The sequence below is a fragment of the Lutra lutra genome, chromosome 14 (assembly GCF_902655055.1).
Source record: "Lutra lutra chromosome 14, mLutLut1.2, whole genome shotgun sequence".
NCBI classification, from domain to species: Eukaryota; Metazoa; Chordata; class Mammalia; order Carnivora; family Mustelidae; genus Lutra; species Lutra lutra.
The window spans coordinates 77,568,034-77,581,767 of record NC_062291.1 but is presented as its reverse complement, the minus strand read 5'-3'; the positions used below and the strand labels follow the sequence as shown (position 1 = coordinate 77,581,767).

The 13,734-nt window shown below is 40.5% G+C and overlaps 1 protein-coding gene across 1 annotated transcript in view; it reads right to left on the bottom strand.

Moving 5' to 3' along the window:
• Window positions 1-13,734, bottom strand: part of INPP5F (inositol polyphosphate-5-phosphatase F) — an 83,551-nt gene that overhangs the window by 51,521 nt on the left and 18,296 nt on the right. The window contains exon 2 of the mRNA XM_047703560.1: window positions 9,600-9,680. Within this exon, the coding sequence (XP_047559516.1) occupies window positions 9,600-9,680 (81 nt within the window). The remainder of the gene's footprint in view (window positions 1-9,599; window positions 9,681-13,734) is intronic.

Here is a 13,734-nt window from a genome sequence, read left to right as displayed (position 1 = left end):
CAAGCCCCACATTGGGCATAAAGCTCAGTAAATAAATAAGTAAATAAACAAATAAAGCCATTTCTGTTTTAAGCTATATTAGCAGAAATGCTTTTGTCCCTCCTAATAGAAATAGAGCACTATACATCCCTGAATATTTTCAGGAAGCCTCGTGCATCAAGTAAGTGGAGTTACAAATAATACTAACACTACACCAGCACCATTTTTTTTAAAGTCAGGTACCTGGTACCTAAAAGCACGTCATACTGGGCTTCTAATTCTCTTACCAACCAAAAAGCCAATCATTAATTTGTTAATCTTTCAGACATAGCAGTTATTCAGTATTTCTTGACTGGTTGCTCTGTTGCCTACTAAAGGTTCCCCAAGTCTGGGTTTACAGAACATTGACAACAACTCACAAGGAGAGTATCCAGGGCAGGAGGCTTGTTATAGACAAATGGTGGAATCAGAAGCATATTCAGGTCAGCTCACAATGCTTATGATGAATTTAAATCCCCAATAATGACTGCCCATAAAATGAAATAATCTCTTATACCCTTTTTTGTCAGTAATAATCTTAGAGAACTAGAAAAGTCAAACTTAAAGTATCCTTGGGCAAAATGAATTTGTATATAAAAACATTTTCTATATAACTATAGCTTATCCTCCTTAAAGTGCTACGTTTTCTTACATTTTTTGAAAAACTTCAATGTGTTACATGTTTTCCTGCCTACTAAGTATAATTACAGATAAGTTTATAAAGTATAATCGGTATTTTTTTTTAGATTTATTTATTTGAGAGAGAGAGAATGGGGGTGGGGAGAAGCAAAGGGAGAGGAAGAGAGAGAATCTCAAGCAGAGAGATCCAGGCTGAGCACAGAGCTGGATGCAGAGCTTAACCTCATGACCATAAGATCACGACCTGAGCCAAAATATACAGTTGGATGTTCAACTGACTGTACCACCCAGGTGCCCCATAATTGGTCTACTGTCTACCATCATGAAGATAAATTAGTGTTGGAGAGATGACACAAGCATGCTTCAAGGTTGGAAGCCACCTACAAGAGGGGTCCCCAAGCCCACAGGTTGTAAGCAACTTGAGAACCAAGTCAATTCAACCAGTAATCTGTATTTTCTGCTCTGGATGGCTGACATTGGCCACATCTAAGTAAATGAGAACTTACTAAGTTTATCAAGATTTCTTTTCTTCAACAATTAGACCTGATAATAATTTGATTGCAACCACTTCAGAAAGTTCAATAAGATAAAAAGTTCATAAAGAATATGAGAGGAAATATAAAAAGCACCTTTGTAGGTGGTCCATACATACAGTCACTCTTACTGTAACAATTCTCTTCTTTTTCCAAAGCTAAAAACTTTTAATATCACCACCACAGAAATCACTGAGGAGAACTGGAGTTTAAGAAAAAATGGGTCTGGGGACACCTGGGTTGCTCAGTGGGTTAAGCAGCTGCCTTCGGCTCGGGTCATGATCCCAGTGTTCTGGGATCGAATCCCACATCGGGCTCCTTGCTCGGCGGGGAGCCTGCTTCTCCCTCTGCCTCTGCCTGCCGCTCTGTCTGCCTGTGCTCGTACTCTCTCTCTCTCTTTCTCTAACAAATAAAAAAAAAAAAAAAAAAGAACAAATGGGTCTGTAACTGGAAACTGGAATGGTAGTGGAATAGCCTAAGAGGCATGCTGGCCCATCTCTAGAGAATCTCTCTGCCTGAAAATACACATATCTGCCAATGACAGATGGGCTCAGCAACAAGAAGCTTCCTTGTGTGCCAACCCTTAGGAAAGCCCAGAGCTATGGGTCACAGTCATGTGGCTAGTTCAAGGGTTGCCCCCGCCAGGAAGGTGGAACCATCTGCACCATGGAGAATGGAATTCAGATTAGGGACAAGGGAGGCAATGGAAAATTCTGAAGTGTACAATAATGGAAGAGGCTGAAGGGAGCCAAGAGAGGCGGTAGGGGCTGCTCAGCACCTATGTACCAGGGAGAGAGTAAAAGGAAGAGGAAGGAAGCAGAGAAGAGTGAGGAGAAGATGCCACTTAGCTGCCTAATTCCCAGACCCAAAGCCACTCATAAAACAGGTGCCCCGAACTACAAGTAAAGAGTCTTTTAAGCATTGGCCAGGAACCTAGTCACCAATGAAACTTTTACCTCCAAAATAAATAATTCTGAGATCCTCGTGAATAACAAAATGAATATAAAATGACTGGATTTGAATTACATTTTAAATCGTTCCTATTTTGGCAGAAACATAGTGTCAGAAATAATACTGCCTTTGAATATTTCCCTCAAAGCAACTTTAGTACGTGAAAAAAATCACCAGAAGTTACCAAAAGAGAGAACTGTTCAACTTTTTAATTAAGACAGAGTCAGAAGTAATGACAACAGAGTACATCAAAGGACCTTCTGATTTAAATGTTTTTAATGGCTTCATTGAGATATCATTTATAGATGATAAAATTCACCCATTGTAAGTATACAACTCAATGATTTTTTTTTTAAAGATTTTTTTATTTGTCAAAGAGAGAGAGAACACACAAGCAGGGGGAACAACAGGCAGAGCAAGCAGTGGGAGAGGGAGAAGCGGACTTCCTGCTGAGCAGGGAGCCCAATGTGAGACTCAATTCCAGGACCTGATATCATGACCTGACCTGAAGGCAGACGCTTAACCGGCTGAGCCATCCAGGCATCCCACAACTCAACGATTTTAATACATGTATGGAGTTGTACAACCATTATCCCAATCCTTACGTGTCTGTAAGAGTGAGTTGTAGGTAGACAATAAAACAATCTACTTCTCTCACAATGCAACCGTGAGCAATTATACTAGTATTTAAACATAAGAAGCCCTGCCAGCTTCTCTCCCTTTCCCTACAATATCCTCAAAAACTGGGGTTTTCTAATGGCTTTTCAGGAAAGTACTGAAGCAAGGCTAGTAACCACTCATTCACCACGAAGTATAAAAAATATTTTATGTCATTATCCCAGCAAAGTCTCCCCAGCAGACTAAAATCACACTTTGTAAACCATATGCATAATACATTTTACCATTTTAATGACTGAGACATCTTCACGACTTCAAGAGTGGAAAAACAGCAGATGGCAAGCACTATTTTAACAAATGAGCTACTTGGGTGAATGGTGTCTCTGGGTCTACAACACTTAGAGTAGTAACTCAGTCACTAAACCAAGAGCCTCTATTGCCAAATTAATCAAGATTTCTGAGAGTTTTCAAACTACTTCTGAAAATATCATGGAATATATACTTTCAGTTTTTATGTTCTGATACTTCTTACCCTAATTGAGCTTATCTTCTTCTCAACCTTCAAAATAGATTTGAAAGAGTTTTTGTGACCCATTTAAAGTCTGCAGTCTAATGCAACCTTTTCATGGATATCTGGGTGAAGATAACAGCAATCTCCCCAACATCCCATAGAAAACAGAGAAAACATCAATCATGTAGGCCTTTTGCAGGGCTGCTGACTCTGCCAAGAATCGTCTCTCCTCTCACTCTCTTCCCTTACCTTGGCCTTTGTCCAGATTATCTCACTCATTTTTCAGGCCTGGACTCAGACATCACATCCTCAGGGATGCTGTCCATCCAGGACCCCCACTGCACCAGTCAGGGCCCTCTATCATGTACTTACAACATCCCACACTCTTCTTCAGAAGCCTAAGCCTAATGATCACACAGTGTGATCGGGTAAGTAAGGTCTACCTCTTGAATCCAATCCTACACTCCTGGAAGCTTCAAGTTTTATTCACCCCACAGTCCCCATCACTGAGTGCAGACCTTGACATGCAGTAGGTATTCCATAATTATTTGGGTTCCTAATTATTATCCCTATTATCCTATATCCTATAATCCTATAATTTAACCTATTATCCTATATCCTATATCCTATCCTATATCCTATATCCTATAATATAACCTATTATCCCTTGGGTTCCTAATAAAACTCTGTTTTGTGTATGCAGATACACATAATTGCAACCAAATATTTATTGAATATTTATGAATAGCCCTGCTGTAGGCCAGCAGAGAGGGACACAGCCCCTGGCTCCCTGCAACTTATCCTTAGGGGACGGGATAGGAGGCGACGGAGAGAAAAAAGGAAAACAAAAGATTAATGAGTAATTACAGTTGTGATGAGAATCTAACTATGATTCTTTAGTCCTCCTGGACCCGACAATGGATAAAATATGTTGATATTTCATGAAGCTTTTCTTTCATCTATTTAGCACATGACACGTTCCTTCTATTTTCTGTTCTTCATATTGATAAATCCCACTGATAAAACCAAAGTCAGACATTCAAATTGCGGAGAGACACTACATTACGCCCTAGCTTAAAGTCCACCTGCCCACCAGAGAGGCTTTCCACATCCAAGGAAGGGTAATAGTTCTAAAAAGGTATTTCCTAGACACCAGGGTTAACAGAACAATTTTCTGGCAGAGCCTACTAAAAGGAAGGGCAATTATCAGCCATGGATGCAATAAATAATACTTTAAAATTCTTCTGCCACACATTTTTTAAAAAGGGGTTCATGGATTATGGAATATAACTTACCCTGATGCTAATATTTAACCACTAAAAACATGTCTTTTTATAGATCCCCACCATGTAGTCTTTTAATGACATGTTAATATCATTAGTTTCAGCAATATTAACATTACTGGAAAAAACAATCTAAGTTTAAAATTTATTCAAAATTATATAGCCGGGACTTAAGTGGTTCTCTAGTAGAATATCTGACACCTCTAAGTGACCTTTAAAACTAAGGGGGAAAATTAATAGCCAACATCTTTTGAATGCTTACTAGTACCAGAAACCATGCTAAGCACTTAAAGGAGTTTAATTAAATCTCACAATGATCATATCAAGGAGGTGTTAGCTTTGTCTTACAGTGGGTGACTGGCCGTTCAGGTGAAGTAACCCGACCCAAGGCTACTATGTGATCTTCGAGTTTAGTCCAACTCTGGGGTGGGTGCCCCATCAGTGATATCTGGTGAATGGCCTATCTCACCGTGAAATAAAGGGAAAGAATTCTCTTTGGTACACTTTTGTAATAAGCATTCTAAAAGACATTAAGTTTCTGTTATGGGCTGAACTATGTCTTGCCAAAATTCATATTCTGGAGTCCTAACCTTCAGTACCTCATAATGTGACTCTATTTTAGAGGCAGGGTCTTTAAAGAGGTAATTAAGTTAAAATGAGGTTATGGGGGGGTTCTCATTCAACTCAATGGTGTCCTTAGAAGAGGAAATCTGGACACAGATGCACTCAGAGAAAGGGCAGTGTGAACACAGTCAGGATGATGTGAAGACACAGGGAGAAGACAGCCATCTACAAGCCAAGGAGAAAGAAAGAAGAAACCACTTGCCAACACCTTGATCTTGGACTTCTAGCCTCCAAACTGTGAGAAAATAAATTTCTGTTAAGTCCCCTAGTCTACAGGCCTTCACTATGGCAGCCTTCACAAACTAATCCGGTACCTAAGTCATGCCTGCTTACATTCCACAGAGCTCAGAGTTCAGTGACAATCAGGAACAGTGGCATGGCTCACCCACGCCGCTGTTAGACTGTCAATGACAGCTGTTCAAATAAACTTATGTTCCCATCTCACTAGGCAAGAACAAAAATTCGTGCATTGAAATATGGAGAATAAGTAGGAGGGAAACAGGAGTGAGAAAGAGTTTAAATACAGACATGTTATTTCCCCAACCTCTACCCCCAGAAGATAAGATGTTCCCAGGGGAGAACACACCTGAAGTGACAGTGTTAGTTCTAGTCCATTCTGGGAGTATATCTCCCACCAGCCAGGCCGATGGTGTGACCAGAGCAGGAGTTTTAGTGGGGCTCAGGGAGGGAAGGGATGGGGATGAGGCATCCCAGGGCAGAGATGCAGGGAGCCAAGGGAGAAGGGGGAAGATGGATGCAGAAGGGCGGGGAGCTGGGGGCTGCGTGGAGGCAGAGTGACACACTGGGGTGTGGCTGCAGTTGTCTCTGGTGGGTGGTGGGTGAGGGAAGGAAGAGCAGCAGGGGCCCCAGAAAAGATGTTCCTTTGTTTCCTCCCCACTCCCTCTCCTAAGAGCCAAGCCTTAAAAGTGATGTGACAGGAGAAAAAAAAAAAAAAGTACAGAGATTACTTCTTCCTGCCTTTCTTATATTTTCTTTCTTCACCTCTCCCTTTTCCAAAATGTCCTGCAGACAGGAACCCCCACTGCTTATCAACCGCTTGCTCGGAGTCCAAACAAAGGCAAGCAGTGCCAGGAGGGAAAACACATGTAAACCAAGACTGACGGCAGGAGATGCCCATATTTACCACCTAAAATGACCAGACTTTTACTGTATCATAAATTCATCAATCAACAACTTATATTTGTTTGCTGTTTGTATGAAACGTTTGGGTTCTCTGCCAAGTCCAAGGCCTCCTGCTCTGACTGAAGAAGTAGACCTCTGGAGCGTGGTTGAACTTTGTGACCAGGGAATGCCCTTGGCCCAGACAGGGCAGCTAAGAATCTCTTTCCCGAGGGTCTGAACTAGACTCACTGCTCAGTCCTTGACGGCTAGGCGGGCTCCTGCGGTGTTAGGGGCTGGAGGGTTGAGGGTACCATGCAAGAGCAGAAATTCTGTCCTATAATATACTGAAACAGAAAGCCAAGAGTAGAAAAATAAAAGAAATATATAGGAGAAGTGATGCTTAGAGACTACCCACCCAAAAATGTAATCTCAGACACCATAAGGCATCCACTTCTTGGTTTTGGTCCCTTGGGTTCCTAATAAAACTCTGTTTTGTGTATGCTGATACACATAATTGCAACCAAAAGAGCCTTGATAAAACGGTGGTAATTTATTAAGTACCTTCCGGTTTATTATCTCATTTAGACTCCTAATACTGCAGGGGAAAAAAGAGAACAGTTATTTTTACTCTAGTTTTACAGCTTACAAAGTAGAGGCTCATGGGCATCATGGCCCCAGTGAAACAGCTTTTGGGAAGCTCACTCTGATGTTCACTCTGGGGTTGGCTACGTGACTTCCTTTGGCCAGTGGAGTATTAGCAAGCTCAGTGACATAAGTTGAGGCTTGATAAAACTCTGCATACTGGGACTGGTCTTCTTGGTACCCAGCCCCCACCTTGGAGAAATGTCCAGGCATCCAGTATAGAAAGAGGACCCAGGAGGAGGCCTTGTGAGATGAGTTACATGGACAAAGACGTGCCAGGCAAAGTCCCAGCTGACCTCACACAACAGAAGATAAAGGGCAAAAGAGCCTCTAGGTCAATCCACAGAATGGTATAATATTACATGTTGTTGTTTTAAAGAATTCCTGGGGTCTTAGCAATAGATAAATGAAACCCATGTTAAGTAACCCCCTCTATATCTCAAAGCTAATAAATAAAGTTTGGATTCACATCTCCTGACTGATTTCAGTGATTTATTCATTGTTCCAGGATGTGATTGAAACTGAAGAAAAATAACTCAAAAGTTTCATGAGCTTCATTTAAACAATAGAAAATGAGTTTTAGCTCAGAACACTCAGCTATGAAATTATCCTGTCAGCATATAAATGAATTAAAAATATATTTATGTAAATGTGGACAGGTAGGAGAGTGTTACTAAAATACTTAGCATGGTTATACAATGTCTAAATGCTTTTCTTCTCATACCAGAAGAATTACAAAACTACCAAAGACAATACAACAATGTTTATAGCGGTCTTATTTCCAATAGCAAAAATAAACCATCAAAAAATTACCCGCTGACAGGAGAAAGGACAAATGACGATATATTCATACGAGGGTAAAAATAAAGAACTCGAGCTTCATACATCAACATGGATAAATCTCAAAAATATCAAGTTGAATGGAGGGGGGGCAGGGAAAACAAGGAGAAGAACACAACAGCTTAATATCATTTATGTAAAGTCCCTCAAATACAAACCTCAGCATCATATTACTTAGGAAAACATATGTAATTAAAGCACTAATGAAAATCAAGGGAATAAACACAAAAATAGTAGCTGCTCTTGAAGGGCAGAAAGCAGGACACACTTGGAGGAAGGCACAGTGAGGGATCTAAAGACATTAGTTACGTTGCATTTCTTAGTTTGGGTGGCAGGTATATGTGTGTTTTACAACAACCTGTACTGTACATCTGTGGTAAATAGCTTTTTGTATCTATGAAATATTTCATAATAAAAGCAAACTTTAAAAAATAACCAAAGAATCTAGCAAAGGAAAATTAGTCTCCAGCAATACATGCTTTTTAACACACAGAAATCAACCTAGCTCCCAAATACACAACAATTTTATTTTTAAAGATTTTATTTTTAGGGACCTGGGTGACTCAGTAGGTTAAGTGTCTGCCTTTGGCTCAGATCATGATCTCAGGGTCCTGGGATCAAGCCCCATGTAGGGCTCCCTGCTCAGCAGGGAATTTGCTTGAGATTCTTTCTGTCCTCCTCTCACTCTGCTCCTCCCCCTCCACTCATGCTTACTCAAAAAAAAGATTTTATTTTTAAGTAATCTCTACATCCAATCTCAGGCTTGAACCCATAACCCTGAGATCAAGAGTCACATGCTCTACCCACTGAGCCAGTCTGGCGCCCCACAACAATTTTATTTTAGAAGAGTAAGAAAGGGAATACTATAGAGGTAGCTAGACTCTCAATTACATGATAATGATAAAGTCGTCTATAGTTCATAACTCATTAAAACTGATGCCAAAGGAAAAACAGATATTTAAATACAGTGTTAAAATATTTCAGTTAGGGGGCACCTGGGTGGCTCAGTGGGTTAAAGCCTCTGCCTTTGGCTCAGGTCATGATCCCAGGATCCTGGGATCGAGCCCTGCATCAGGCTCTCTGCTCAGCATGGAGCCTGCTTCCTCCTCTCTCTCTGCCTGCCTCTCTGCCTACTTGTGATCTCTGTCTGTCAAATAAATAAATAAAATCTTTAAAAAACAATATTTCAGTTAGTACTTTTCAGGACTTTTTGGAACCTACCTATATAATCTCTCTTTTCTCATCATCAAAATTCCCTCTGAACCTCAGACACAAATGTCTGTCTTCTAAGCAAGGGCCTGATGAACAACCTAGACCCTTCACCAATTAGCCTGCCCTGGTTAGGGTACTTGGAAAGGGCTGCCACTGCATGCCAGGAGAACCACACACTTCCCTAGACAGAGTTGACTATCCAGAATGGACAGGTGACCCAAAGTTGGACAGTCATGGTCTGCCATCTGCCTACCTCACCAGCCTTCTTCCTACCACCTTCTCCTTTGAAATCAGTGCAGTTGGTGTATCTGTCAGAGCATGTACCACAATTACCAAATTATTATATATTTATTTCAGTGATTACTTACTAATGTCTATCTCCCTAAACAAGGGTGAGGTCAGTTTTTTCTCACTGCTGTGTTCTACCAACTAGCATAATTCCTGACACATAGCAGGTTATTTGATACTTATACCTACTTTGGGCAGACCTAAAATTAGGGCAAAGGAATCAAAGCTATAGCAAAATCCACACTCATCTTCAAAGAAGAAAATGTCATAGGATGCGCCATTAAATTTAACAGATTGAAGGACTTTATGGAAACATACCTGAATGAAGTTGAATTTTCCCAATAACACCTTCTACCAATCCCAAACAAATGGGATTCCAGGCAAGGAGTAGATCAGTAGCTAAAAGAAAATAAGAAGCAATCATGAGAAAATATTCATCAGAAAATATATTAAAACAGTATCTTCAGCAGTCTATTTTAAATGATCAACATCGCCAAAGGGCAGTTACGAATATCCAGAACTGAATACATTACTATAAAGCAATTTGTGGAAAAGTATTAAATCCAAGGCCTGAATGAGGTTCTGCTCTGAGGACAATTACGGGGAGAGAAATGACAAGCCGACACGCTTCTCGGATAGGAGGCAGTACTTGGGCGCCCTGCAGTGGAGGAAAGAGGCTGGTACACTGCAAGAGGGCGAATCAGGGGAGTCCTCCGCGGTCCCGTAGCCCAGAGCCAGTCCCAGATTCAAAGACAAGAGTTGAGAAACAGCCAGAAAGAAGGCCACTTACTGGATCACACCCTGGAAAACGCCCTTTCCCAGAGAACCTTACACTAAGAAAAAAAAAAAAAAAATCCAGAAAGCCAGTGCTCTTTTATTTTATTATTTTTTTAAGATTTTATTTATTTATTTGACAGAGAGAGATCACAAGTAGGCAGAGAGGCAGGCAGAGAGAGAGGAAGGGAAGCAGGCTTCCTGCCGGGCAGCGAGCCCGATGCGGGACTCGGTCCCAGGACCCTGGGATCACGACCCGAGCCGAAGGCAGCGGCCTAACCCACTGAGCCACCCAGGCGCCCAGCCAGTGCTCTTTTATGTGACTTCTGTGGCAAAACCACTAAGAGCTACTGACATTTCCTGAGTGCCTACTCTGTGCCAGACATCCCAATGAGGGTTCCCCAGAACAGAACAGAATGCTCTGGGTAACTTTTCGCAATTCTCCCAAAGACGGCACATAACTGATACCATTCTAATCAACCAGGCAAGAGCCTAATTCATTACACTCAGTGGATGTATGAGGACATCAGGGCTTAATTCTCTTGTAAAACCCAGGTTGTAAAAGGCTGTTATATACATGGAGATAAATGTAACACTAGGAGTAGCTCCATAGCTGGAAAAAATTACCAAGGACGAAAACAGTATTTCCCTTAGTAGAAAATTAAAATTACATTTTAATTATTACTATTTAAATTTTATTTTAGGGAAATTTATAATCAATCTGTAACTCATGGGGTAATTACAGACCTAATAATCCATAGTCTCCAAATTCATTTGAGTTTTGACTACTGTATCTTGAATGTCTTTGTTGTTAATGATACATTCAGTGGGAGGCAAATAAAGTTGACTTCTCTTTGGGCAGAACTGCAATTCAAAGCCAGGCCTGCATGACTCATGGCCTGTGCTCTTAACCATTCGGCTACAGAACCCATATGTGGAACCAACCAATAAGACAATATTTACATCTTAAATAATATGCATTCATATTATAAAAGTCATACTGTATAACATTGGAAAAAATATTTTATTACTCCCATCTTCCAGCCAGAAAACTTATTTTGCTACGGTTCAGGTCATATGTCTGTGTGCTACTGCATCACAAGACCACAAATATAGCAATGTATGCTCATTTTTTTCTTGTAACATTTCTTGAGTATTGTCTTATGTCTTTAAAATACTCTTCAAAATTTTAACTTCATGACTACATAATTTTCCACTAAAGGAAGCATTCCTTACTCTTGGGCATTTAAGCAATTTCCAGTTTTCCCCCTATTATTAAAAAATACACAGGGCGCCTGGGTGGCTCAGTGGGTTAAAGCCTCTGCCTTTGGCTCAGGTTGTGATCCCAGGGTCCTGGAATCAGGCCCGCGCCGGACTCTCTGCTCAGGAGGGGACCTGCTTCTCCCCTCTCATTGCTCTCTCTGCCTACTTGTGATCTCTGTCTATCAAATAAATAAATAAAATCTTAAAAAAAAAAAAAAAACTGTGATGGGGTGTCTGGGTGGTATAGTCGGTTAAGTGGCCAACGCTCAGTTTTGGCTGGGGTAGTGACCTCGGGATCATGAGATCCAGCCCCGCGTAGAGCTCTGTCCTCAGCGTGGAGTCTGCTTAAGATTCTCTCTCTCAAAGGGGAGTGCCTTTATGCTGTTAGTGGGAATGCAAACTGGTACAGCCACTCTGGAAAACAGTATGGAGGTTCCTCAAAAAGTTAAAAATAGAACAACCCTATGACCCAGCAACTGTACTTCTAGGTATTTATCCAAAAGATAGAAAAATAGTGATTCAAAGGGGGCACCTGTACCTCAATATTTATAACAGCAATGTCCACCACAGCCAAACTATGGAAAGAGCCCTGATGTCCATTGACAGATGAATGGATAAAGAAGATGTGGGAGATATACACACACACACACACGTGTGTGTGTGTGTGTGTGTGTGTGTGTGTGTGTGTGTGTATAGGAATATATAGGAATATATATATTCCTATATATAGGAATATTACTTAGCCAATAAAAAGAATGAAATCTTAACCATTTGCAACCATGCAGATGGAACTAGATGGCATCATGTTAAGCAAAATAAGTCAGAAAAAGGCACCATATTTCACTCATATGTGGGATTCAAGAAACAAAACAGATGAGCATAGGGGAAAGGAAGAAAAAATAAGATAAAAACAGAAAGGGAAATAAACCATAAAAAACTCTTAACTACAGGAAACAAATTGAAGCTTGCTGGAGGAGAGGAGGCTGGGGGAAGGGTAACTGGCTGACGGGCATTATGGAGAGCATTTGATTTAAAGAGCACTGGGTGTTATATGCAACTGATGAATCACTAAATTCCACCCCGAAACTATTAATATACTATATGTCAACTAAATTGAACTTAAATAAAAATTTTTTTTTAAAAAGACTCTCTCTCTGCCCCTCCCCACACATACTTGCTCCCACTAAGATAAATAAATCTTTAGGGAACCCTCCTACACTGTTGGTGGGAATGCAAGCTGATGCAGCCACTCTGGAAAACAGTATTGAGCTTCCTCAAAAAGTTGAAAACAGAGCTACCCTACGACCCAGTAAATGCACTACTGGATATTTACCCTAAAGATACAAATGTAGTGATCCGAAGGGTACGTGCACCTGAATGTTTATAGCAGCAATGTCTACCATAGCCAAACTATGGAGAGAACCTAGATGTCCATCAACAGATGAATGGATAAAGAAGATGTGATACACACACACACACACACACACACACACACACACACAATGAAATACTATTTAGCCATCAAAACCCCCCAAAATCTTGCCATTTGCAATGACGTGGATGGAACTAGAGGGTATTATGCTAAGCGAAATAAGTCAATCATCATATGGGAAAGACAGTCATCATATTACCTCTCTGATATGAGGAATTTGAGAGGCAGGGCAGGGGGTCATGGGGGGTAGGGAGAGAAAAAAATGAAACAAGATGGGACTGGGGAGGGAGACAAACCATAAGAGACTCTGAATCCCAGGAAACAAATTGAGGGTTGCTGTGTTGTGGGAGGGGAGGGATAGGGTGGCTGGCTTATGGATATTGGGGAGGGTATGTGCTATGGTGAGTGCTGTGAATTGTTAAGACTGATGATTCACAGACCTGTATCCCTAGGGCAAATAATACATTATATGTTAATAAAAAAAGATAAATAAATCTTTTTTAAAATACTGATAAATAATGGACATCCTGCAAATATTTTATTGCCTCTGTAATTAAGAGCTCTAGGACAGATTCCTGGGAATGAAATTAGTAGGTGAAAACATAAGAAAATTTAAAGCTTTCAGAAATTACCAAATTGCTTTCCACAGGGTTATACCAACTTAGACTTCTGCCAGAAACATAGGAAAATGCTTGTTTTAAAGTACTCTTGCCACCATTTAGATTCTTTTATAAATTGTTCTCATTTGTTGGTATCCATTGCCTAAAATGATGTTTATTTTCTTTTCATTGCAGGTAAAATTTAACAATTATACAATTGGCTGCTTATGTTTCTTCTTCTAGGATTTTCTCATTCATATCTTCTAACGCATCCTGTATGTTTTTTATTGATTTGAACGCCTTTCTATTAAAGATGTTGACTCTGACGTGTCTGCCCCTATTTTCAATTTTTAATTCTTGTACTGCTCCTTTTTCCATTATCTTT